Source organism: Pongo pygmaeus, chromosome 2 (assembly GCF_028885625.2).
Source record: "Pongo pygmaeus isolate AG05252 chromosome 2, NHGRI_mPonPyg2-v2.0_pri, whole genome shotgun sequence".
Classification (NCBI taxonomy): Eukaryota; Metazoa; Chordata; class Mammalia; order Primates; family Hominidae; genus Pongo; species Pongo pygmaeus.
In genome coordinates this window covers 64,276,365-64,302,380 of record NC_085930.1, presented here as the reverse complement: position 1 = coordinate 64,302,380, position 26,016 = coordinate 64,276,365, and the positions used below count along the sequence as shown (strand labels likewise).

At 54.6% G+C, this 26,016-nt stretch overlaps 1 protein-coding gene across 2 annotated transcripts in view; it reads left to right on the top strand.

Annotated features, from left to right (window-relative positions):
• The window catches only part of FBLN2 (fibulin 2), a 92,140-nt gene that overhangs the window by 8,888 nt on the left and 57,236 nt on the right, over window positions 1-26,016 (top strand). For both annotated transcript variants that reach the window (XM_054483732.2, XM_054483731.2), the window contains exon 2: window positions 15,394-16,737. In XM_054483732.2, the coding sequence (XP_054339707.1) occupies window positions 15,435-16,737 (1,303 nt within the window). In that variant the 5' untranslated portion in view covers window positions 15,394-15,434. The remainder of the gene's footprint in view (window positions 1-15,393; window positions 16,738-26,016) is intronic.

Genomic DNA, 26,016 nt, shown 5'->3' with positions numbered 1-26,016 from the left:
CTCTCTTTGTTTCTTGTCTCTGAAGATCTCGCTCATCACTGTGGTTTCTTAGATAACTTCCCTAGTCCTTGGAGCAGAGACACTCGCTGTCCTCGTGGTGGTTGGTGTTGGCTGAGCATCTCAATGTCCTCCCTCATCTCTGTTCCCCTGCATGGCTGTGGAAACAAATTAATTTCACCGCTTTGGCCCATGGGCATCCCAAGGGCCCTGATGGCTGTTGTCTGATTATGGGGCTGGTGGAGGCAGAGGGCTTATACGGGGAACTGTGCACTTTCTTGGGGAATAAGCCAGAGGGTGTCAGCTTCCTTTCTGACAGAGTAAGGATGAGTTTCACCACCGTGTTTTCGGCTGCATCCTCCTACCTCCTCTCCTTGACATTATACTTAATAACTTAATGTTATTTAAAAAAATCCCTTCCCTGTTTTGCTTATACTTACTTACTTTTTTTTTTTTTTTTTTTTTTTAAATACTGAATCTCACTCTGCCGCCCAGGCTGGAGTGCAGTCGTGCGATTCTGGCTCACTGCAACCTCTGCCTCCCAAGTTCCAGTGATTTTCCTGCCTCAGCCTCCTGAGTAGCTGGGACTACAGGTGCGTGCCACCACACTGGGTTACTTTTGTATTTTCAGTAGAGACGGGGTTTCACGATGTTGGCCAGGCTGGTCTCAAACTCTTGACCTCAGGTGATCCACCCGTCTTGGCCTCCCAAAGTGCTGGGATTACAGGCGTGAGCCACTGTGCCCAGCGCCCTGGTTTTTAAAAAGAATGGTTGGCAAGTGTCTGAGAGGTGTGGGAGGCACACCCCTGCTGCCCAGAGACGGTCTCCAATAGCCAGATTGGTTCAGAGGGATTCGCGGGGACATTTCCTCATAAGATCACCGAGCGTTGGTGCTTGTCCCTGAAATCAGCTGTCCCTGCACAGTCATCTCTAGCCCTGCCCAGAAAGGCCTCTGTGGTGGGGGCGTCACATACCTCACATCTCCTAGGGCTGCCTTGGCGTGTTTCGTGCTCGGCTGGGGTTGATGGAGGAGGCCCCAGCCCTCTAGCAGGAGTGTCTTCTCTGAGACCAAGTCTCTGGCTGTCAGGGAGTGGCCATATAACTCTGTGCCCCCAGCTCCGTGCCCTAAGACTGTCCTGGTGGGTTCCGGCTGCTATAACAAATGTCACAGATGAGTCGGGGAGGAGATTGAAGATGGACATTTATTTCTCAGTTGTGGAGGCCGGAAGTCTAAGCCCTAGATTTCGTTCCTGGTGAGAGTTTTCTTCCCGGCATGCACGTGGCTGCCTTCTTGCTGTGTCCTCACAAGGTGGGGGGCAGGGAGCGGTGGAGGGAGAGAGAGAGAGAAGGGAAGAGAGGGAGGGAGGGAGGGAGGGAGGGAGAGCGAGTGAGCTCTGGTCTTTCTTTCTGTAAGGACACTAATCCACACATGGGGGCTCCACCCATGTGACCTCATCTAAACCTCCTAATGGAGGGCCCCACCCCCTGATACCATCCCACTGGGGTCAGGGCTTTCACATAGGAATGTGGGGAGGACACAGATGTTCAGCCTGTAACAGACTGGTTTAATGAACTGCTGAGGATGGAAACACTGTAACACCAGCTGCCGGTCCCTGAATGGTCACCCTGTGACCCCAAGGCAGGGTGTGGTGGGGAGGCCGTGGCTTCCTGTGCATGGGATGGGAGGAGTGACCCCTCCTTGGCCCTAGATGTTAGGGTTCCCAGGGTCTGGTTGGGCATCAGCACATGACACTGTAGCCCACCTGTGACCTGGGCTTGGTCCCCCACAGTGACTTCGGAAGTTGGCCTGCCCATTGCTGGAAGCAGGGGCCCCTTTGCACAGGCTTCTCTGTGTCTGAGGCTACTCAGGAGACGTAGGGGCTCCACTACATCCTCATGGAAGGACTAGTGATCTGTCAGCCCTGGGTCAAGTTGCGGCCACCAGGACTCCCTCACGCCCCATCTTTCTTTTGTCTCTGCCTTTCTCTGTGAGCCTGGTTGATTCTCTCGAAATGATGCCCGCCACATGGCAGGAAATGTGCCCACCTTCAGAACTTGCTGTTTCTTCCCCTGCAGGTGGTCTGTGCTTTCTTTTATTTCCACTTCAAGAGCTCAGGGAGGAGCTGTGACCAGCCCAGCCTGGGAAGAACATCTGCCCTGGGCCAGTCAGCTGTGGCTGGGGAGGGTCAGGGGGTCATGCGTTGATGTGGCCCCAGGCGCATGTCTGGAGCCATTCCCTGAGCCTGGGGACTGAGCGAGGCAGCCTGCTGCCCTAGGAGGGGTCTAATCTACTGCAGGGACACAGTTTCATAACCCCAGCAACTCAGACATTTTGGGGTTAAGTCAGCCATGAATACAAGAAAGTGGTTCTTCTTTCTTTCTTTTCACAAATGTCAGGATAATTTTGGTTACACAGGTGATAGAAAGTACACTTTCAGCAAAAAAGTCATGGAACTGAAAAAGTACAGGGTGTAGCTTCAGGCATGGCTGTATCCAGGGCCTCTGCAGACTCCATCAGGACCGGGTCTCCGTCTCTTGCTCTGCTGTTCTCCGTGTTCCATACTCCCAGGTAGGCTCTGCTGTGTGGTGGTCAGGTGCCCCAGCAGCTCCAGGCTCACCCTCGAGCTCAGAAGCTCTGGAGCAAGGCAGCCCCCTCCCAGGAGCATCAGCGTGGGCCATGTGACTGGGTTGTGTGACTGCTCTGACCTGTCACTGTGGATGGGGCAGGGAGACCTCTCATTGTCCATCCAGCAGTCCACGTAGCCTGACGTGTGAAGGGGGGTTCCTCAGAGGAAAAAGGCTGCTGTGATTAGACCCACTGTGCAGATGAAAGCATTGCTGCTCAGAGGGTCACATGCTCCGAGGTGCCCAGCAGCCTAGTGGCAGGGCCAGGTTCAGATTTGAGCTCTGATCTCTGGGAGTCCAGAGCTTGGTCCTGCTGGCTGTCTCCCTTGGCTTTGGCGGCAGGGGCTGACTGCCTTGGGGGCCTCCAAGGCTCTTGAGCCCAACGGTTATACCACAGACTGGGCCAGACCCCGCTGTTGGTTGTACACTGGCCGCCTCACTGGCAGCCCTGAGAAATTCCTAAATTTCAGGGCCGTGCAAATAAATTGGGCACAGCAAAGGCCTGAGGGAGTCGCAGAGAGACTGGGCTGCCTGCTCCCCTGGCTGCTGCCTCCTTCCAGATGCTGTGGTGGCCAAGGGAGCCTGGGTCTGCTGTAGGCCGGCCCCGCCTGCCTGTCTCCATCGGCTGTCTGTCTCTGGCTGTCTGCTTGGCTTTCGGTCTGTGCTTCTCTCCATCTCTCTGTCTTGGTCTCTTTGTGTCTCACTAATGGATCTCTTTCCTTGTCTCTGTGTCTCTCTCTGCCTGTCTCTTGCTGGCACCACTCCCCCCACCCCGCCACCCAAGTCTAGGATCTCAGCCCTTTGTGAGACTAAAAGGCAGACGCAGGAGTGAAAGTGCTTCTGTATGAAAGGTGGACACGTACCTTGGTTGTTTAGGTCACTTAGCCAGTGACTAGCCAGGTGACTTCAGGGAAGCCTTTTCTGTTTCTGAAGGCCCTTCTGGAATACTCACATTCATAACTCATCCCATCCTCTCTGCCAGCCCTGTGCTCGGGCCATACGGATTAATTAAGCTACCCCTCTCCACTCACCCACCCATCCATATACCCACACACCCATCCATCCACCCACTCACCCATCCGTTCATTCACCCACCCATCCACCCACCTACCTACTTTTTTAGCCACCCATCCATTCACTCGTCCATCCATCCATCCATCCATCCATCCATCCATCCACCCACCCACCCATCCACCCATCCACCCACCCACCCACTTACCTACCTACCCATTCATCCATCTACCTACTTATCCCACCTTCGGGGCTTGGCTTTAAAGCATGGGGTGGGATTTGGGTGTTCAGGGTTCTAGGAGAGTTTCAGGAGAGAGGGCATTGCAGGTTGAGCTAATGATAAGAGAAAGATAAGGGGTTGGGAACTAGAGAGAGTTTTCCGGTTTAGCAGGAGGTGGGTGTGTGGAGGACAACAGAGGGGGATGGGTTAGGAAAGCTAGGTGGGATTAGGTGGTGAAGGGCTTTGAATGTCTCCGTTAGGAGTTTTTTCTTTATCCTTGGGCCACAGGACTTCAGCCAGGGGTCTGTGAGTGGACTCCAGGGAGTCTATGAAACTCCCTCACACAGCAGTTTTAGGTATGTGCCCATATGTCTGTTAAGGCTCTTGGTTGCAAGGGACAGAAAACCTGGTCCAAGTTAGGTTAATCAAAAGGGGTTCATGTCATTGTGAAGTTCAGCTTTTCAGTTAGCTTCAGGCACGGCTGGATCCAGGTGCTGGGCAGCTATCACTATGACCCTGTTTCTCTTTCTTGGATTTCTTGGCTTTTATGTGTTTTATGAGCAGGTGCCAGCCTCTGATGGTCTCCACTTGATGACAAGATGGCTTCAGGTACCCTTGATGTTAAATCATCTTAGTCTAATACAGTAGGAAAGAGAGAAGCTGTTTGCCCAGTGTTTTACCTGAGGTGGGTCTTATAGTCTCTAATTGTTCTGGTGTCCATCTCTGAGTCAGGCGCTGTTGCCAGGGGAATGGGAAGTGCTGATTGGAGCTCCAGCAGGGTGATGGGACCACAGAATGAAGTCTAGGGGCTGTTCTTGGAAAGAGGCTGAATATGTGCCAGGTGGTTAGAAACCACCCAGCGTCGCTGCAGAGCTTGGTTCATTATGTGCTTTTTTTGGTGGAGCTGGGTGTGTATTATCCATAGCTTTTTTCACATTCTCCATTGGGCCAGAGCTGATGGAGAACCATTCAGGATTTGGAGCAGGGATGAGAGGTGATAAGCAGTCCCTGGAGGCAGGATCTCGGTCCAGGGGCAGACCATGTGGAGGATGCCTGGGGATCTTAGGACTCCCCCCGCCCCAGGGGGGGCATGGGTGTGCCTCCTTCTAGGGTCGGGTGGAGGGTGTGTGGAGCGCCAGGTGGGGAGGGCGGTGATCTCAGCCTTGGCCGTGGGCAGCCTCATTTCTCATCGCTCCCACCCTGGGAGTGTTTCCTCTTTGCAGAGGAGTAACTTGTGGGGAAGGAAAATACCAGCTCCCTTCAATGCCAAAAGCAACATTTTCTTTTCTCAAAGGTTGATTAAAAGTCACGGACATTAATCTTTGTAATTTTTCACCTGCTTATGTTGGTAATGAGATTAGTGATTGTGTATGTAGGGTCAGCTCTTACCTAAAATTTAAGAAGCTTTTCATTCATTTCTTGTTTTTTCTTTTTTTTAGGGAGGAGAGGGAAGGGAGGGGAGAAAACCCTGGCTGTTTCACTTGAAAGATTATTTTTCCCAGGGTTCTCATGAGCTCACCCTGTTGAAGGAAGGCCCAGTGACCAGTGAGCGTGTGAGGAGCGTGGGGCACCTGGTACCCTAAGCCCCACCTGCAGCCCACAGCTTGGTCTGTACTTCACGTGTAGGGCTTGCCCTGGACCTGCTGTCTCCCTCCTCCTCCTTGGGGTCTTACACCACCCACCTGTGTCATCAGCCTCACCTGCTCAACAGAAAGGACCACAGACCTCTCCTCATCCTCCTGGCCCGATAGCCCTTTCCTCGCAGCCAAGCTTCTGGTCTTTTGTACATCATGCTATTATTAAGACATTTGCCCAAGAGGAAATGAAGGCAACTGTAGTTTTCAAGATTGAAGCCAACTTGATTACTTTGCTCTGATAATTTGTGAGTTTCAAATCACTCCCCTTCTTTCCGTTTCTCCTGCCAACACCTTCTCTGGCTTTTGTTTCCTTTCTCTGGATTACTGCAATGGTTCTTTTTTATTTTCTTTAAAAAGTCTCTCTTTCTGTCTCTGTCTTTTAGATACGGGGTTTTGCTCTTTCACCCAGGCTGGAGTGCAGTGGTGTGATTATATCTCAATGCAGCCTCCAACTCCTGGGCTCCAGTAATCCTCCTGCCTCAGCCTCCCAAGTAGCTAGATACAAAGTCTCTTTGAAGGGAAAAAAAAAAAAAAACAAATATACAAAAGAGTACCTAAAAGTCGGTGTAGGGTGGTAGAGGAAATTCTTGGATAACCACCACCTGGGCAAAGCAAGAGGATACTGCTTGCCCCCATAGGTCCTCCGATTTCCCTTACTGGCCACTAGACTTTGATGGTGACAACTCCTGCTTGACTTTCTAGTTCTGGTTCCTACATTTGCAGTCCCTAAATGATATAGCTTAGATTTTACCAGGTTTTGTATTTTATGACTGGAATCTGTCTCAGATTTCTCGAAAGGGGTGTCTACAGTCTGTTCTTGAATTCCCAGTGTGCTGTGACCTAGTGGTGGCCCTGCCACCCTGTTGGGACAACATCCACTAAATGTACCAGATGTTTTGCTGAGGTCCCTGGGCCCCGGATTCAGTGACTGACTGATCGCCCTCTCCTTGGCATCTCTTCTGCCTTGATATGTGTGTCCCCCCTCCCCACTTCTATCATTTTTCTTTGTGCTGTTCACTTCCCAGCGACCACTCTCTTCCTCGTTCCCTGCATGCCGGCTGCAGTGTGTCAGGCTGGTTCCTGCCTCAGGGCTTTTGCACATGCTGTTAGTGCTGCTTAGGATACCATTCCCCAGATCTTTGCATGGCCACCACATTTTTGCATGATATCACCAAGTAAGTGTCGGTTGAAATGTTGCCTCCTAGGCCTCCTCATCTGACCATTCTTGCCAAAGGAGCATTCGGTCTGTCTCTGTCGCAACACCCTTATCTCTTCTCCCCCCTCAGAACATTGGCTGCATGCGGGTAGGGCTTTCTTTCATCTTGTTCACTGCTGTATCCCAGCACCTGCAGTGGGCTGACCGGTAGCAACTGTTTGATGAATAGCTGCAAACTAAAGGACTCTAGCTCTACTTTCTCGGCCAGACAGACCTGTTCAAATCCCCACACCTTTTACTACTTATGTGGCCTTGGACAGATCATTTACTCTGTCTGGGCCTCAGTTTCCTCATTTGTAGGTGTTAAATGGTTAAGGAAAATAAATATCCCTGGAAACTCGCAGTCCAGTGATTGGCATTGTGTTGGCACTGAGGAAGTGATGGTTAGACACGAATTTTGATTAACAGCTAAAATCCCTACTTGATGCTTTGTGCCAAGAACAAGTTTATTTTTTCCCAGTGAACTAGATGACTTCCTCTTATCAGAGAAGGAGCACCGGGTCACCCTCTAATTTCCCTTTTGGCCTTGGCTGCCAGGAAGCATACTGCTAAGGGGAGGTCTCAGGAGCAACCCTTATTTCCTGTCCATCTTCAGTGCAGTTCTTCTTCCCTTTCTTCTCCCTGTTCTTTGGGTATTTACCTTTGGCTCTACAGTGCACATGTGTGATTATTGTCTTTTATTTTGGTAAAATATACGTAACATGAAGTTTACTTTTTTTTTTTTGTGACGGAGTCTTGCTGTGTCGCCCAGGCTGGAGTGCAGTGGAGCGATCTTGGCTCACTGCAACCTCCATCTCCTGGGTTCAAGCAATTCTCGTGCCTCAGGCTCCCGAGTAGCTGGGATTATAGGTATATGCCACCACACCTGGCTAATTTTTGTATTTTTTGTAGAGATGGGGTTTTACCATGTTGGCCAGGATAGCCTCTATCTCCTGACCTCGTGATCTACCCGCCTTGCCCTCCCAAAGTGCTGGGATTGCAGGCCGCGCCAGGCTGAAATTTACCATTTTAACCTTTTTAAGTGCACAGCTCAGTGGCATTATGGAAATTCACATTGTGCAACCATTGCCACTATCTACTTCCAGAACTTTTTCATTATCGTGAACAGAAACTCTGTCCCCATTAAGCAGGAACTCCTCCTGCTTCCCACCTCCAGTCCCTGCACCCACCATTCTACTTTCTGTCTTTGAATTTGATGACTCTAGATATCTCATAGAAGTGGAATCACACAGGATTTGTCCTTTGGTGTCTGGCTTATTTACCTAGCACAGTGTCCTCAGGGTTCATCTGTGTTGCAGCACAGATGCCCCTCCTTTCAAGGCTGATTATGTTCCATTGTATGGAATATTTTGTTTATCCATCCATCCATTGATGGTCACTTGGGTTGATCCATGTGACTTGAGTCTACTATCATGCATAACACTATAGTGAACTTGGATGCGCAAATATTATTTTTAAAAAATTACTTTCTGGGCCTCAGGTGGTCTCAGGCCCACTTATAAATTAAGGGTAGATTTTTGGACAGTTTCTGGGATCAGGCTGTCGTCCCTGCCTCTGCCTGGTGTGTGGCTGCATGTCTGTGCTTAGTAAACTCCATGGCCACTGTGGGTGCCCACCCAGGTCTCTCACCTGGAGGTGCACATGTCTCCCAGCGGCCACAGGTGCTGGCTGCTGATGGCTCACACCTGTGCCTTCTCCAGCTGCCTGCCCTTTGCTGGCAGGTGTCACTTCCCCGTGAAGTGCCTGGGAGGTCACTCTCCATGGTCTTTGGCCAGTGACTGACATGCCTCTGAGTGGGATGCGCCCGGGGTGCCCCCCACACTGCGTGGCTTCTCGTGGGTCACTGGACTCCAGCTGAGATGCAGCCTTGCCCAGCTCCCCCTGCCTCTGCCTGCTTTCCTTTGCCCTTCTCCTGAGAGCTCTCCCCTGACAGACCATGCCCTCAGGCGTCCCTGCCTCGGACTCTGCTTCTGGGGAGCCCCGTCTAAGACAGTGTGCAGCTCACGTATCCCTCTGAGCACTATGGGTCTTGCATTACTGTGGGCGTTGGGTTGGATTCTGATGCAGCTGACCTGCTGAGGCCGACTACACCATGTGGCTAGGGGTGGCCTCATTGGAAGAGGGTGAGAACTCCCAGCATCTATCACATATAGAAGAGGCAGGTCCTAACCCAGGAAACCAAGCTATTCTGGAGGCGACCCTGGGGTGGGGTGGTTGGAGGGGCAGGAGCTCCCACTTCATCCAGGCCTCTCTTCTCCTGGTGTGGACAAGAGACGCTCAGGCCTTGGAGTGTTCAGGCTGGTAGAGATGACCCAGGAAGCCCAACGATGCCAATGGGAAGGGAGTGTGAATCCAAATTAGCCCAGGGAAGCCCTGTTGCTGGGCCCCACAGCTTCAGTGTCAAGTGTCCTGACATTAAATGTTATCATTTTAAACTAATTATCAATGAATAATATTGGCAACTAATTTAAAAAGCACCACGTGGGCCCCACAAACACATCTGTGTGTGAACAGGCTGGGTGGCTGGTTTGTGCCTGCTCTCTGCTTGGACTCGGGCCCAGGGGCAGCCGTGTGGGCACAGCCAGCGGGCCAGGTGGTACTGATTATGGGTTTCTTTGTCACTGTCTTGTCTGTGAGTGTCTTGTGTGTTTATTTCCCTGCTGCTATCCCCAGCAGTCCCAGTTTGCAAGTCCCAGTGTTTTGATATAGCTGCTTATTATTTTTTAAAAGAGATCCCCTGCAAATATTTAAAAAATTTTAAAGCCATACTGGTGCCAACCTGAGACTCTGTTCTTATCTATAGTTGCCTGATCAAATGGAGGTTGCCCAGTTAAGTTGGAATTTCAGATAAGTGACAGATGGGTCCCAAATACTGTACAGGACATCCTTAAATGCTAGACCGTTCTCCATCATTTCTCTGAGATGCCTGTGCACATCCCAGATCTGTATTTGCTGGATCTCATCAGAGCCAGAAGGGTCAGAACTGGAGGCGGGAAGACCTTTCCTTCCTGATCCAGTGTCATATCCTGTGGCCTGTGTGCTCACTAAGGTGGGATCCCCTCTTTCCGCAGTGGCAGTACTGGGGATGTCCCCCCCAGGTGGCCTTGACCTTCCAGTGTCCTTGCCAGCCCAGAGAGGTTTCATCTGGGGCCTGCTGTGGATGAATGTGAAGGTTAATTTATCAAAGGAGGCAGTGTTGCTTTACTATAGGATGTGTGTTTGTTTTTGTGGTAGGCTGGGGCCCAGCCCTATCAGGACAGCAGAGCGAGGAGCTTGTGGCCAGGTGAGAGAGGCAGCTGGGGCCTGAGCCACATCCTGAGGCACTTCTGACTCTGATGTGCCGGAGCCCTCCCTCCCCATCCTGCCTGCCCCAGGTGCCTTGTGAGGAGTGGGCAGGTCTCCAGGGGGCTCACACTGCATGCTGAGTCACCTGTCCCTGCTGGACACTCCCTGGGGAGACCCTGGCTGAATGTCTCCCTGCCCCCACACTGCCCTGTGCACGTTCAAGTGATGGCCCTGAGTACATAACCCTAGGTGTGAACCCTGCTGCCACTTTAGAATACCCTGGTCCCCCCACCCACAGCAGGGATTTGATCAACAAAGACCAAAGCTGTGATAACCCCACCCACCGCTGGTCCTGTCTGGAGCCTGCTCTTGTGTCTCCACTCTGGTGGCAAAGCCTTGCTCACAGTGCTGGATGCACTCCCAGATGCTAAGTGCTGAGTGCCACTTCATGGTGGCTTGACGTCCTCATTGTCACCTAAATGTCCATTGTCATTTTGGCTCTTCCTATGAAGAACGGGCCGCCAAATGCAGAGGAATGGCTAGGCGCAGAGGCTCATGCTTGTGATCCCAGCACTTTGGGAGGCTGAGACGGAGATTGCTTGAGGCTAGGAGTTTGAGACCAGTCTGGGCAGCAGAGCAAGATCCTGTCTCCTGCCTATTTTTTAGTGCTGTGATATATGTTACACACATGATACATAAAGCATTCATCTTTTAAAAATGCCAGCAGTTGCCAACCCTCACCCCTCCTAGGGGTGTAGCCTGAGGCCAGCCTGGACAGTGACTGGCCCGATGGCCTCCACCTGCCAACCTTTCCTGTCCCCAGATGGCAGCCCGGTGACCACCAGGGGCCATATGGACCTGGTACAGACATCTCTGAGTCGCATACTGGGCGTCAGAAGCACAGGGTCATGGAGGGCATGTGCTGAATTCTCACATGGGTACTGCCTTGCAAAGAGGCTGCTCCAGGTGACACTTCGTCCAGTGGCATAAGAATGATAATAACACCACTATCCTAGTGTTTGCCTTCCTGATGGGTGCAAGGGAGAGGCTGCAGTGGTTTTACTTTGTATCTTGTTGTTTTTTGCGTCCCCACCAGGAGGGCTGGCTTGGTGCAGTGTGACTGCCTGGCTGGCCACCACAGCCAGTCCCAGGGGCTTTGTTTGCTGGCCAGGCTGTGACTGCTGGGACTGCCCCCTGCAGGGAGGTCAGGCCTCCTTCCCTACCCCATCTCCAGGGGCTTCTTTTTTCAGGTTGCTGTGGGTTGGGGGCTGTCTGCAGAAGCCAGGGTTGTGGGAAAGCTCAGTTGGAGCTCCCAGGAGGGGCATGTTTGATTCTGTGACCCTGCAGTGTAGAGACTGTGCCCTCCTGCTTCTCTCTTGTACGGGTGTCCCCAGCCCTGCTTGCTTACCTCTGGCGATAGATAGGGAGCTCACTCCTTCCCAGCAGCCTGGTCTGTCCCTGCCCTGGAGGGAGCGTTCTCCACTTGGAGCTGACATCTGCCATCTCCTCCATGCCCCCACCTCCCACCCCACACATACACGCCCCATTGGGAGCAGCTGTGGAGATGTGAGGACAGTGAGGTCTGCTATTCTCCCAGGTGAGCCACCCCAAGGGGCCTGGGCCCCCTCACCACATGGGCCACTCCCTCTCGACACATCCCAGATGGTCCTTTCCCCTCCTGAGTGGTCATACAACCATCAGAGAGCACCAGGATACTCTGAGCTGCATGCATTTGGGGGGGACCAGACAACATGGGGAACCCTGGGCACCCACACCCCATGTGACATCTCAGGGTGGCCAGAGCTCTGTGGCTTGAAACAGGAGTTGGAAACCTGAATTTTTATGTGAACGTTTTCAATTTATGCATGCTGGTAACCAATTTAAAATGAGAAACCCACTGTGTGCGCCAAACAAAATGCACTTATGGGCCAGATAATGCTGATGGGCCCCCGACCATGACCTGAGGTATGGTGGAACACGTTCACTGGGTGGATGCAGAACCAGGGCTCAGAGAGGGCCAGGGCCATGCCTGGGGTTGCGCAGCAAATGTGGAGAATGCAGAGTCAGGCTTGGGCCTGATGTTCTTTATCATTGCCCTGGGCCTGGAGTGGGGAGATGGGCAAGCCTGAGGTTTGGGATTGCTTGAGCATGGACAGAATGTGATGCCAGGGGCCCAGGGGGCCAAGGGGCCAGGTTACCCTGGGGGCTGTGCCGGTGAGCAGAGCAAGGGGACAGACTTGGTGGACCAGGTGGTGGGGCAGGGTGGGCTGGGAAGGAAGTTCTTCTGGAAGAAGTTCTAGGACAGCCCTGTGTCCTGTGGCTGGGGTACTGTCCTCTCAGGACGTAACGTTCATGCCTAGGTGTGTGATGCACCTGAAGGCAGGAGGGCAGGGAGCTTGGGTCTCAATTCACCAAAGATTTCCTTTTGTTTTGAGACGGGGTCTCCTTCTGTTGCCCAGGATGGAGTGCAGTGGCACGATCTCAGCTTACTCCAACCTCTACCTCCAGGGTTCAAGCAGTTCTCCTCCCTCATTCTCCTGAGTTGCTGGGATTACAGGCACACGCCATCATGCCTGGCTAATTTTTGCATTTCTGGTAGAGACAGGGTTTCACCATGTTGACCAGGCTGGTCTCGAACTCCTGACCTCAAGTGATCCGCCTGTCTTGGCCTCCCAAAGTGCTGGGATTACAGGCGTGAGCCACCTCGCCTGGCCAAAGATTTCCTTTCTTCAAAGACACTGTCAGCTGGCACGGTGGCTCACGCCTGTAATCCCAGCACTGTAGGAGGCTGAGGTGGGAGGACTGCTTGAGGTCAAGAGTTCAAGACCAACCTGGGCAACACAGCGAGACCCCTGTTAAAAAAAAAAAATTAGCTGGGTGTAGTGGTGTGCGCCTGTAGTTCCATCTACTCAGAAGGCTGAGGTGGGAAGGTTGCTTGAGCTCGGGAGGTTGAGGCTGCGATGAGCTATGATCACACAACTGTGCTCTAGCCTGGACAACAGAGTAAGACCCTGTCTCTAAAAACAAACACAGAAAGAACTGTTGAGAGTGGACCTGAGGGCCTCTCCCTTGCAGTCTGGAGGGTCCTTGCTTTTGCTGACTGGGATTAAAGGCCTTGATTCTCCCAGGGGCCCACTCCTAATGTCAGTGGCTTTATGGAGTATCCAGCCTCCTGAGGTGGCATCTCAGTGTGAGGGCAGGAGCGTCAGCCCTCGAGGCCCCAAAGGCTCCCTAGTACTCCCCAGGCCCTGAGCCTGGTCTGGGCATGGGCTTCCATCTCCCTGCCCGTCCATGGCCCTCCACCGCAGCCTTCCCTGCCTCGGTCACACAGCTCCCCCTTCCAGGCGCTCCTGGACTTCTCTGTTCTGTCCACTGCATCCTATCCATCAGCAAATCCTGTGGGTCCTTACTTCAAAATAGATCCCCTGTACCACCGTCTCCTGCCTCTCTTCGCTCACTGCCCTGGGCTCTCTCACCTGCTCCCTGCTGGCTCCACTGTCTCAGCGCAGTGGGCAGCTGGGTGGGTCCCTTGCACTGGAGAGTCCCAGGCTCCAGCGCTTGCAGGCGCGCCCAGAGGCCCTCACAGCAGGCTGGAAGCCCGTTGCTCCGCAGTTACCACCCGTGTGCTGGTGTGGTTCAGCCCTGGGGGCCCTCTCTGTCCCTCACCTTCCTGCTGCTGGTCCACCCTCAGCCCCTTGGCCCTGCCACTCCCTGCCTGATGCCCTCCTCAGAGAAGCCCTCCTCAGAGAAGCCCTCTTCTTCCGCTGGACTGACACGGGCTCCCCTGACACTGCCACGTCTTCCTTCCGTCTCCTTGATTCCCTTCATTTATTTCATCATGGGGCTCATGCCTGCCTGGCGTTCAGTTCTCTACAGATTTGCTCTTGGCTTTATTATCTGCCCCTCCACCCCTGAGGGTGTCAGTGCTGTGAGGACACTGGGAACCTGTCTTGCTGGCTGATAAACCCCCGGTTCCTAGAGGGACTGGGCACAGAGGAGGCGTTCCTTTAGAGATGGGGCAGGCCTAGGGACCACTGCTGTGGTAACGAGTCCTGCTGTCCCTCCGTCACTGCCCTATGGGGCTGCGCTATAGGCTGGGAGTCGGAGAAGGAGCTCTTGCCTGTGACTTTGGGGAGCACGCTGTCTATAAGAGGCAGGTACGGCCACTGGGTCACAAGTGGGGCTACAGGCACCGGGGACTTGGGCCAGGGTGGAGGAGGAAGGAGGCATGAGGACTGGTGAGAAGGTGGCATTTGAGTGGCTTGTGCAAGATGAGAGGGGAGAAGAGAGCCCTTGGGGGAGTTCAGGCCTAAGGGCCCGTGGGAGGGTCGGGTTGGGATGGCTCCTGCAGGGCCTTGAGTGCCAGGCTCAGCTGGGAATCCAGGCCTTTCCTTGCTGGCCATGGGAAACTGGGGCGGGCTGTGGGGCCGTGGCATGTCGGGGCCAGCTGCTCTCGGACCAGACTGGGTTCCCTGGGAAAGGGGAGGAGTGGAGACGGGGTGGGCAGGGAGGTGGTGGGGCTGTTCCAGTGCAGATCGGAGCTGAGACTGGAGCAGGGACAGGGCCTAGAGATGGAAGGAAGGGGTAGAGACGATGGGGAGGGAGTGGAGACAGATTGCGGGGAGAATGGACATGACTGGGGGAGTTGGTGGGGTGTTAGGGACAGCAAGGCATCAGGATGTATTTGCCAGTGCTACTGGGGAGGGGGACAGGAACGTCCCCTGGGGCTAAGCCTGCAGTCCCGAGGGTCTCAGAGGGGTGTTCCTGAGTCCTAGAGTCTGCAGGCTGGGGCTGTAGTGGGGGTCTTGTTCTTGCCCAGCATTTCCCCACTGACCGTATTTTCTGGCCAGCAGCTGTGGTGCGTGGCTGGGGACTGAGTCAGGGATCTGGGGGGAGGGATTGGTCGGGTGTGTGCGTGGGACTGTGTGTGTGAGACCACCCAGGGTATGTACTGGCACGTGGGCATGCTGTGGGTGAGACAGCGTGTGTGACTGCATGGAGGATTATGGGGCATGTTGCCTGACATGTCCTGGTGAGTGTGACCGAGTGGGTGTGGGGCCGTGCATGCGTGTGTGTGGGCACGAGGGCTCACTCAGAGGACCTGCCTCAGAATGCAGGTGAGGATGGAGGATCGAGTGGCCCAGCAAACACATGTGGGGCTGTCAGCGACTCCAGGTCAATACCTGTGGCACCCAGCGACTGCACACTCACCTGTCTGTGATCTGCGCCATGTGTGGCAGAGCCTGTGTGTGTGTGGGAGGCAGTCCTTAGTGTGCTCCTGGGGATGACAGCATGCATGTGAGGTGGCTGAGGCTGGGCCCCCTGCCCGCGTGCGTGCCGGTGTGCACCCTGTCTGTGTATGCACACCCAGTACTGACAGGCTTCCTTTCTGATTCCCCCAGGGTCTTGCAGGAGAGGGGACCGTCCTGGGCTGGTCTGGACCATGGTGCTGCTCTGGGAGCCTGCAGGAGCCTGGCTTGCTCTGGGCCTGGCCCTGGCCCTGGGCCCCAGCGTGGCTGCAGCTGCCCCTCGGCAGGACTGCACGGGCGTGGAGTGCCCGCCGCTGGAGAACTGCATTGAAGAGGCGCTGGAGCCGGGTGCCTGCTGCGCCACGTGTGTGCAGCAGGGCTGCGCCTGCGAGGGCTACCAGTACTACGACTGCCTACAGGGTGGCTTCGTGCGTGGCCGCGTGCCCGCCGGTCAGTCCTATTTTGTGGACTTCGGCAGCACTGAGTGCTCCTGCCCACCAGGCGGCGGCAAGATCAGCTGCCAGTTCATGCTGTGCCCGGAGCTGCCGCCCAACTGCATCGAGGCTGTAGTGGTGGCTGACAGCTGCCCACAGTGCGGCCAGGTGGGCTGCGTCCACGCGGGCCGCAAGTACGCCGCTGGCCACACTGTTCACCTGCCGCCCTGCCGGGCCTGCCACTGCCCTGATGCCGGTGGAGAGCTCATCTGCTACCAGCTCCCCGGTTGCCACGGGAACTTCTCAGATGCCGAGGAGGGTGACCCCGAGCGACACTACGAAGACCCCTACAGCTATGACCAAGAGGTGGCCGAGGTGGAAGCAGCAGCAGCCCTGGGGGGCGAGGGCCAGGCAGGTGCAGTCCAGGCAGGCGCAGGGGGCCCCCCAGCTGCTCTGGGAGGTGGGAGTCAGCCACTGTCCACCATCCAGGCACCCCCCTGGCCAGTTGCCCTCCCCAGGCCCACAGCGGCTGCTGCCCTGGGTCCCCCAGCCCCAGTGCAGGCCAAAGCTAGGAGAGTGACCGAGGACAGTGAGGAGGAAGAGGAGGAGGAGGAGAGAGAGGAAATGGCTGTCACTGAGCAGCTGGCAGCAGGTGGCCACAGGGGGCTGGATGGGCTGCCCACTACAGCCCCAGCTGGACCCAGTCTTCCCATCCAGGAGGAGAGGGCAGAAGCCGGGGCAAGGGCAGAAGCTGGGGCAAGGCCTGAAGAGAACCTCATCCCGGATGCCCAAGCCACGTCCCGCAGCACTGGGCTGGAGGGCGCGACACCTGCACCGGGCCTGGGCAAGGCCGCTCTCGTCCCGACTCAGGCCATGCCTGGCTCTCCCAGGGACCCAGTCAAGCCCAGCCCCCACACCATCCTATCCACACCACTGCCTGATGCAGCCTGGATCCCACCCACCCGGGAAGTGCCCAGGAAGCCGCAAGTTCTGCCCCATTCCCACGTGAAGGAGGACACAGACCCCAACTCTGTCCATTCTGTCCCCAGAAGTAGCCCTGAAGGTAAGACCCTGTCCTGGTTTCTTCAGGGCACTTTGTGTGGGAAGGGCAGCCTTGGGCTCTGGCCATTGCCCCTGGTCTCTGCCTGGGGCTGGGGATGCTGGACTGTGGGGCCAGGCCTAGGGCGGCCAGCCCAGGCCCTTGGTGTGGGCAGGAGGCTGTGAGAGTGCACCTTCTCCCAGGCCCAGTTCTTGGGATGGGGTGGGTGGGTGGGAGTGGGGTTTCTGTTGTGGGAGGTGCTGGGCCCCCTGGTAGGGCTGCGGTAGTGGTCAAGGGTCCAGAAGGTGCACATCTGCAGAGCTGGGGGCCCTGAGGAGGGTTCCTGCCTCAGCCCGGTAGGCCCCCACGTGTCCTGGCAGGAAATGCGAAGGGCGGTCTCTTCTCAGCTGCCCCGGTGGCTGGCCTGTGGTCTAGGAGCCTAGCATGGCCACCTCTGCCAATTTTTCAACAAATGTCAGCCAGAAAGCTGAATTTTATGTGACATCTTCCCATTTCTAAGTGTCTGCAGCAAATTCTAATCTCACAAGCCTGTGTTGTAGAAAGAAGTGAACTCGTGGACAGAGGTGAGGTGGGTGGGCCATTTGAGCAGGGGCGCTGGCCGTGCTGGGCCAGTGGAGGTGGTGGGGCCACATCAGCTGTACCCTCACTCCATGGAGGCCCCTCTCCGAGCTGGTCAGGCAGCTTCCCATCAGTCCTTCCAGCAGCACCGAGTGTTTACAACCATGTACGCTGTTTCACCAGTGAGGCAACTGGGGCTCAAGGGTGGTGCTGGAGGCTCAGGTCACACAACCAGTGAGCAGTGGGCCTGGAAGGCCCTGGAGCCTGCGCTCCTGACCCTATATCCTCCAAGCCACCTGACACAGCGTTCAACACACTCCATCAGGCACATCAGAGCAGGCAGCCAGGACCAGGGCACCCAGGCTTCAGATGGGGACCAGCCCGAGGCTGTGCAGAGGCTGGTAGGCGGCCCAGGCCTCTTCTTGCCCATCCATGCCTGCTCCCAGCAGGTCCTCCATAGCCCCGCACAGTTAGACACCCCATTTGAAGACCCCATGAGCTGTGGTGAGAAGGGGAATGGTCCGCTGAGCCTATCTAAGAACCGTCCTCAAAGGGCTCTGCTGCTAAACAGGGGCCACAGCCCCCATAAGGCTGACCCCTTCCTGTTTAGGAGCCTTGAACTCCTGCAGAGGGTGATTCTGTCACATCAGCTGGGGGCTTGCAGATCCAGAAACCTGGTCTAGCTTCCATGGGGACCTGGGGTGATGCTCCTAAGACCCCACGCAGGTTTGAAACCCCCGTGGCCAACACTGGAGAAGAGAGGCTTCAGGAGTCCTCTAGCAAACAGGTTAATCTGGGCAGATAACCCTATGCTGCCACAGCCTGGGGAATCTGGGGGCCTCACAGACCCATGGACATTGGAAAGGCCCAGAGCTCCCTCAGTTTGAGAGGGGACAGCCCCGCACCTGGGGGGAGCGCCTCAAACACAAATCAGATCATGCCACCGTCTGCCCTATATGGCTCCCTCCTGCCCCTCCCCAGCCTCTTCTCACACCAGTCAGAGCTTCCTTTCAATCAAGTTCAATTCCCTCTGGCTACGGGGCCTTTGCATGTGCTGTTTCCCCTGCCTGGAGCACCCCCTTCTCACCACTGCCCACTTATCACCTCATCCTCCACATTGCAGCTCAAGTGGAAGCTCAAGGCTCCCTCCAGGGAGCCTTCCCTGACCCCCAGGAGGAGTCAGATCCCCTGAGTGAGGCTCACCACTTTACTCCTCAGCTTATATCACTGCTCAGAACATCACACCTCTGTGACTGCTGGGGTCTTTATCTACTCCTCAAAGCCCCAAGCTCCCCAAGGTCAGGGTCTCTGCTGGGTTTTGCTTAACCCTGTACATTCAGCATCTTACCGGCTCCTGTGCACATGCTGGGCACTCAGAAGCCACTGTCAGAGGGTGGGCTGGGCGTGGTGGCTCACGCCTGTAATCCCAGCACTTTGGGAGGCCGAGGTAGGTGGATCACCAGAGGTCAGGAGTTTGAGACCAGCCTGGCCAACATGGTGAAACCCCAAATCTACTAAAAATACAAAATTAGTCTGGCGTGGTGACAGGTGCCTGCAATCCTAGCTACTTGGGCAGCTGAGGCAGGAGAATCACCACCTGAGAGGCAGAGGTTGCAGTAAGCCAAGATTGTGCCATTGCACTCCAGCCTGGGCGACAAGAGTGAAACTCAAAAAAAAAAAAAAAAAAAAAAAAGAACCACTGTCAGAGGTTAAAGAGCTGAAGAAGGCAGTAGAGAAGCCTGCTTCCACCACTTTCTGCCGTTGTGTCCACAGGCGGTGGCCCGAGCTCCCTGTAGCCCGCTCTCCACTCCTGTAAACTAAGAGGGCTGTTGTGAGGACTACGCGGCTCAGTAATCACAGAGCGCTGAGCACGGTGCCTAACAGAGTCACCGCGTTGGGGGGTGTCTGCAGTGGACAGCAGCAGTCATTTGAGTTTTAGGGTTTCCCTGTTAGCCAGAGCATCACAGCATTCAGATACTCCTGCCCTGCAGAACCTGCTTGTGTGAGGTCCTGAGGAAGGGGCCCCTTTCCTGCCATGCATTCCTGGGGCCACAGGCTGTGCTGAGAGGCCTTCTGCAGGTCAGGGGCTGCCCCCAGCTGCTCTGGGAACCTCCGACCTCCTGAGGGCCGCCCTGCCCGAGGGTTCCTCCATGCGGCCCTCCATTGTGCCAGCCCTGCGGGAAAAGCCGCCCTCACAAAGCCCCTTGAGTGACAACAGACGTCGGACCCCTTCTTCCCAGCCCAGGGAGCCGGGCATGTGGCTTCCATTAGGCCACATCTGGACATGCTCAGAGGCAGGGACCGCCTGGCCCAGGCAGTCTGGATCCCTGGCAGGGCTCCAGCTCAAAGACAGGACCCCCAGCCCAGCCAGGCCTGGGGCACTGGCTGGAAACCCCTTCTCTAGGCCCCAGGGCTGCCATGGCAACGTGGCTGGAGGGGTCACTTCCGGCCCCATTACCTCCCTTTCTGCAGGGCCCAGGGCTGAGCAGGGCGAAGCCACAACCCCAGCTTCTCCTCACCAAGGGCTGCTCTATCATCTAGATCCCCCAAGGCCTTCCCCAGCAACAGCAGCCAGGGGCTCTAAGGCCCAAACCCCACTTCCCCCAAGAGGCTCAGTTGGGCAGCCCGATCCCCCACCCGCTGGGCTTCCATCTCCCACCCCTCCCACGCTGCGTGCACATGGCGGTGACCAGGGTAAACCTGCCTGTGTACATCCCTGTAACGCCTTCCTCCCCCATTAGACTCTAAACGAGGGCGAGGACAGATGGTGACTAATCATCGTCACATTTCTAATTGCTCAGCAAGTCCTCAGCTGAGCGTTGGACACGAATTAGCTCATTTAATCCTCAAAGCAGCCCCATGATGCAGGGACTTCCCTGCTGCTTACAGATGGAAAAACTGAGGCACAAAACCATAAGCCACATGCTCAAATTCTGTGGTTTGTGGAGCCAGAGCCCATGAATTGGTGATGACAAGTGGGCCATGGGTGGGCAGAAGGGTGAGAGGTGGGGTGCGGGTGTGGATGTTTATCTGGCCAGGACTGAGCTTCCGGGTCCCCTTTGAATTCATCCTCTACCCCTGGGTCCTTAAACCTTCCATTCCCTGCACACCAAAAGCTGCAGCTGCCTGTCCCTGCCCTAATTCTGGTCTCTGGGCCTTTGCCTTTGCTGGGTCCCCTGCCAGATCAGCCATCAGACAAGATAAGGGGGACTCAGTTTGGGGCCTAACAGCCAGCAGGCCTCATCAAAGCCCACACCCAAAAATCTATTTGAGAAAGCTCAGGGCAGAGGGGAAAACTGGGGCTCCTGTTAACAAAGCTGCTCTCCAGGATCCCACGGCCCAGACCACAGAGAGGCCTCGGGCATCAAGAGGCAGGATTGGGGGCCAGGGGTGGTGCTGCTTCTATTTTAGAAACGCTGGAAGCTGCACTGCATGCACCACGCTCCTGAGCCTGGCTGCATGCCCTCCCTGGCACACGTGCACTTCATTACACACTCCACCCACAACATGCACGCTCCCCACCTCCCCCATCTCAGCCCACCACCTCCCGCCTGTGACCTGGTGCTGCTAGCCACACCTCTTGGACCGTGCTCTGCTGAGAATAGGGAGATGGAGCATACCTCCCCAGCTTGTTGGGAGGATCATATCCCAGAAACAAGAGCCGGGCACCCAGGAGGTGCTCAGTGAGGGCGAGTTCTATGCCCTACCCACCGTAAGCAGGCTGGAAGCAGAGTTGGCAGGGGTGGCAGCCAGTGGGCCTGGAGGAACCCACAGAGACCCCAGTTTCACCCTCGTTGCATGTGCATGGGCTTTGCACATGGTCCATGCCCAGCAAGTGCTGTGAGAGGACTTGGGAGATGGGAAAACAGGATCCAAGCTGGTTAAGAGCCTTGCCCAGGGCCACAGCTATGGGCAGCAGAATGAGTAGATGGGAACACTGCTGACACTGCAGGGTCCCTCATGCCCCCTCCTTCAGGAAGCCTTCCCAGATATCACACAGGTCTCTCTTCCTCACAGCCCCCAGTCTGTGAACCAAGTCCATACTTGTTCATCTCTGCCTTCCTAGGGGCGCCAGGACATGCTCAGAGCTGACACCTGATGAAGGCTGTAGAGTAAATGATATGGGATTGAACAAGACACAGGCATCCAGCTGTGGGGACAGATCTCTAGAAACCTTAGAAGGGAGACAGGAAGAAAGTAGAGCTGGAGCTGGGGGAGGGAGCTGAGCGAAGGCACAAAGATTCAGGAAGGCTTCCCATGGGAGGTGCTATCTGAGCTGGCCAGGAACAGTGTAAGCAAATGCTTGGAACAGAGAGAAGACAGTTCGGAATGCTTAGAGGATGGCAGGAGAACTAGGGTGAGGAGGAATTACTGAGCGAAAGGGTGGTCAGGGGGTCCCCCCCCGGTTCACTCATTTATCCACCCAATATTTATAGAGCTCCAACTGTGTGCAGGCCCTGCTAGAGGCCCTTAGGCTCTGCAGAGAATATGAGAGGTATGGTCTCCACCCTCACCTCACAGTGCTGACATTCTGTTGGGGAAGAAAACAGTAAACAAGTCTATGGGAATTATCTGCTGTAATGTCAGGTATTGCTAAGAGAAATTAAAGCAAGGTGAGGCGGCTCACACCTGTAATCCCAGCACTTTGGGAGGCCGAGGTGGGTGGATGGATCACCTGAGGTCAGGAGTTCAAGACCATCCTGGCCAACATGGTGAAACCCCTGTCTCTCCTAAAAATACAAAAATTAGCGGGGTGTGGTGGCGGGCGCCTGTAATCCCAGCTACTCAGGAGGCTGAGGCGGGAGAATCGCTTGAACCCAGGAGGCAGAGGTTGCAGTGAGCCGAGATTGCGCCACCGCACTCCGACCTGGGTGACAGAGCCAGACTCCATCTCAAAAAAAAAGAAAAAAAAAGCACAGTGAGAGGAAGGGTGGGTGGACAGGGGAGTCCTCCCTGGGGCGGTGACTTGAGCAGAGAGCTGAAAGGAGGGGAGGAGCGAGCCACTCGTATACCTGAAAGAGGGAGTATACCTGAAAGAGGGAGCGGCAAGTGCAAAGGCCCCAGGGCAGGAAGGTGCCCGGACAGGAGGCCAGTGGAGCCGAGATAAGTGGGGGAGAGGGAGGGGGATAGGAGATCTGGGAGGTCACTGGGGCAGGCTGTCCAGGGCCTGTGGCCACCGTGAGGACTTTGGCTTCTACTCTGAGGTGAGAGCTACAGCAGGGTGTTGAGCAGAGGCGTGACACCAGCCAACTTATGTGTTAACAGGATCCCTGGCTAGGAAGAGTGGTAGAGTTGGTACAGGGCCCTCACAAGGAGCTCCTAAAAGGGAACACATCCTCTGTTGTCAATACAGAGACCCAGAGCACAGCTGTGCATAGAGGCTCTGCTGGAGAGGATGGGAGCAGGTGGCTGCCCCGGGTCCACAGAGCTCTGCGGCTGGACAGGTGCCCTGCATTTGCTTTAGTCCCCTCCAGGCCAGCTCCCCAGGTCTCATTGCCACCAGCCCTGGCTGGCAGCTGGGTTCAGGCCCTCTGCTCAGGGGCATCTGTCAGAAGCAGCAAGTTTCACCCTGTGGCAACCTGGAGATATTCTGCGTGGACATCCCATTTCACGGAAGAGAAAACTGTCATCTTGGGGCTGTAGCAGGGGGCCCCAGTCTCCCAGTGGAGGAGGAGGGCTTGTGGTTCCCCTGGGGACCTAGAGGTACAAGTGGGTCTGGGTGGCTGGTAGCTGGGTGCTCCCTGTGTTTGCCTGCCTGGGCAAAAAGCTTGCATTTCACAGCCGGACCCAACCCATTTTGAGGGTCTGGGGCCAAGGCTAGGCCAGTGGTGGGTTTATTTATTTTAATTTTTAAAACTAACTCTGTTAGTTTATGCAAATAAAACCACTTTATTGAGATATTATTTGCACATCATAAAGTCCCCACCTTGAGGGAGCAGAATCTAGTAGGTTTTAGTAGATTCAGAGTTGTGCAGACATCGCCAGAATCTAATCTCAGAGCATTGTCATCACTCCAGAAAGACACCCACATCCTGTGGCAGTCACTTTCCATTCCCTCTTTCTCCCAGTCCCCGGTAGCCAGGAATCTTCCTTCTGAGTCTTATGGATTTGCATATTCTGGATACCCCTGGACTCTCTGGGAATCATGCACTATGTGGTTTCTTGTATGTGACTCTTTCACTTAGCACAATATTTTCAGGGTCCATTTCATGTGGTAGCATGTGTCATTAATTCCTTTTCGTGGTTGAATAATGTTGTATGAATATACCACATTTCAAAAATCTGTTCATCTGTTGATGGACATTATTCTTCCAGCTTCCCAGTATTATGAATAATGCAGCTATATATATTCATGTGTAAGTTTTTATATGGACACATGTTTTCATTCATCTTGGGAACATATCTAGGAGTGGCATTGCTGGGCCACATGGTAACTCTGTGTTTAACCCTTAGAAGAACTACCAGACTGAGGCTGGGCACGGTGGCTCATGCCTGTAATCCCAGCACTTTGGGAGGCTGAGGCAGACAGATCGCCTGAGGTCGGGAGTTCAAGACCAGCCTGACCAACATGGAGAAACCCCGTTTCTACTAAAAATAAAAAATTAGCCGGGCGTGGTGGCGCATGCCTATAATCCCAGCTGCTCGGGAGGTTGAGGCAGGAGAATCGCTTGAACCTAGGAGGCAGAGGTTGTGGTGAGCCACGATCGCGCCATTGCACTCCAGCCTGGGCAGCAAGAGTGAAACTCTGTCTCAAAAAGAACTATCAGACTGTTTTCCAAAGCGACTGCACCATTTTATATTCCCACCGGCAGTGCACAAGGGTTCCAGTTTCTCCACATCCTCACCAGTTGTTATAGCCATCCCAGTGTGTATGAAATAGCATCTCATCGTGGTTTAGATTGCAATTCCCTGATGACTAATGATTCTGAGCATGTGTTCATGAGATTGCTCTAGAAACTTCTAGAATACACAAGCACACATCCCATTAGCCTCAAAGTGATGACATCATCACACTGTCATGTAGTCTCCGGAGAACTCCACTATACACTGTGCTCTGGGGGAGAGTGTATGAAGAAGGCAACCGATGTCCTAATGTTATGACAAACATAATTTTGACCTTATGGATCCCTGAAGGACCTTGGAGACCCTATGGGGCCAGGACCACACTTGAGAACCACTGGTCAGTGCAACTACAAGCATGTAGGTGCGTGCACGTATTTTTCACAAGCACTAACATAGGATGCACAGCGTTCTGTTCTATGCCTTTTTCAAATAACAATGGATCTTGGAGCTTTTCCCTGTCACTGCATGGAAAGTCCCCTTTCTGTGTTTGACGGCCGTGGTGCCCCACAGCATGCAGACCCCATCTTTGATTTACTAGTTCCCTTACTGATGGATATTCAGGTTGGTTCCAGTCTTTTGCTCTTAAAAAGCGATGCTGCTGTGAGCATCTCTACACCATGCCCCAGTGTGGAATTGTGAGGTCAATGTGTCTGTGCTTTTTTTCTTTGTACGCTGTTCATTGACACATAACCACTAGAACCTGTCAGAAGCACACAACTCAAATGAATTTTCACAAGTGAACACACCTGTGGAGCTGACCCTCAGATCATGAGACAAGACCAGGCCCTAGGAAGCCTCCTTTGTGCCCCTCCTAGGAAACCATCTCTTTTGACTTCTAATGGCAGAGGTTAATTTTCCTGCTCTTAAACTTTTATAAATGAACAGACCGTGCCATTGCGTGTATCGGCAGGGGGTCTTTTTGATTGTTGCGTAGTGTTCCATTGTAGGGATCAGCCCTGCCTAGCTTGTTGTTCCCCGGCTGGGGGCATCGGGTTGTTTCCAGTGGAGGCCATGAGCTTTCTCTGCCAGGCTTCTGGTCCTTATGCCTGTGCATTTCTGTTGAGAGGTGCTGGCTGGCTCAGCTCTAGGAGATATGGATGTATTTTTTTTGTCATATGGATGTATTTTTATAGCCCTGGTAGATGTAGTTCACTTGTTTGCCCTGGAGGGTGTACTGGATTTTAGTTACACCTGCAGTCATAAGAATGTCTCTTTCCTTGTTCTATTCATGCAACAAATATTTATTGAGTGCCTCTCTCACCGTTGCAGGTGCTGGGGAGACAGGGTGAGCAAAACAGACAAGACTGGAGCTGCCAGTCGTGGGGTGGGGATTCACACAGTCAACAAAATGAACATCTGAAATCTGGCACATTAGATGGTGAAAGTGCTAAAGAGGAAATTAAGCAGGTTCTGGACTTTGCCAGTCTGAGACGTGGGGAGCAGCCTCTCCTGGTGGTTTTAGTTTGTGTGTGCGTAGCTCTCCACCCACCTCATCTGAGGGTTCCCCAGTGAGTCTCACTGGTCACACTCCCACCAACACTGCTGTGGGGTGGCCTTCCTGCCATTCTTGCTAAACCAATGTTAGTCTTTCCTCCTTAGACACACCTCGGCCATGTATAAATTACCCATTGTCACAGGAATGCAAGTGAGGCAACCACAGCTCCTCCGTAGCACACGCAGTGCACATTTATTATTGCTCCCAAGTCCATGGGCCAGTTGGGCAGTCCTGCTAACCTGGCCAGGCGTGGCTGACACCAGCTGGGCCTGAGTGTGTGTCTGTGGTCACCTGGCAGCTTAGCTGGTCCGGGATGGCCTCAGCCAGGATGGCGCATGTCTGTGCCACGTGGTCTCCAGCTGGTTAGCTCTGGTGTGTTCTCATTG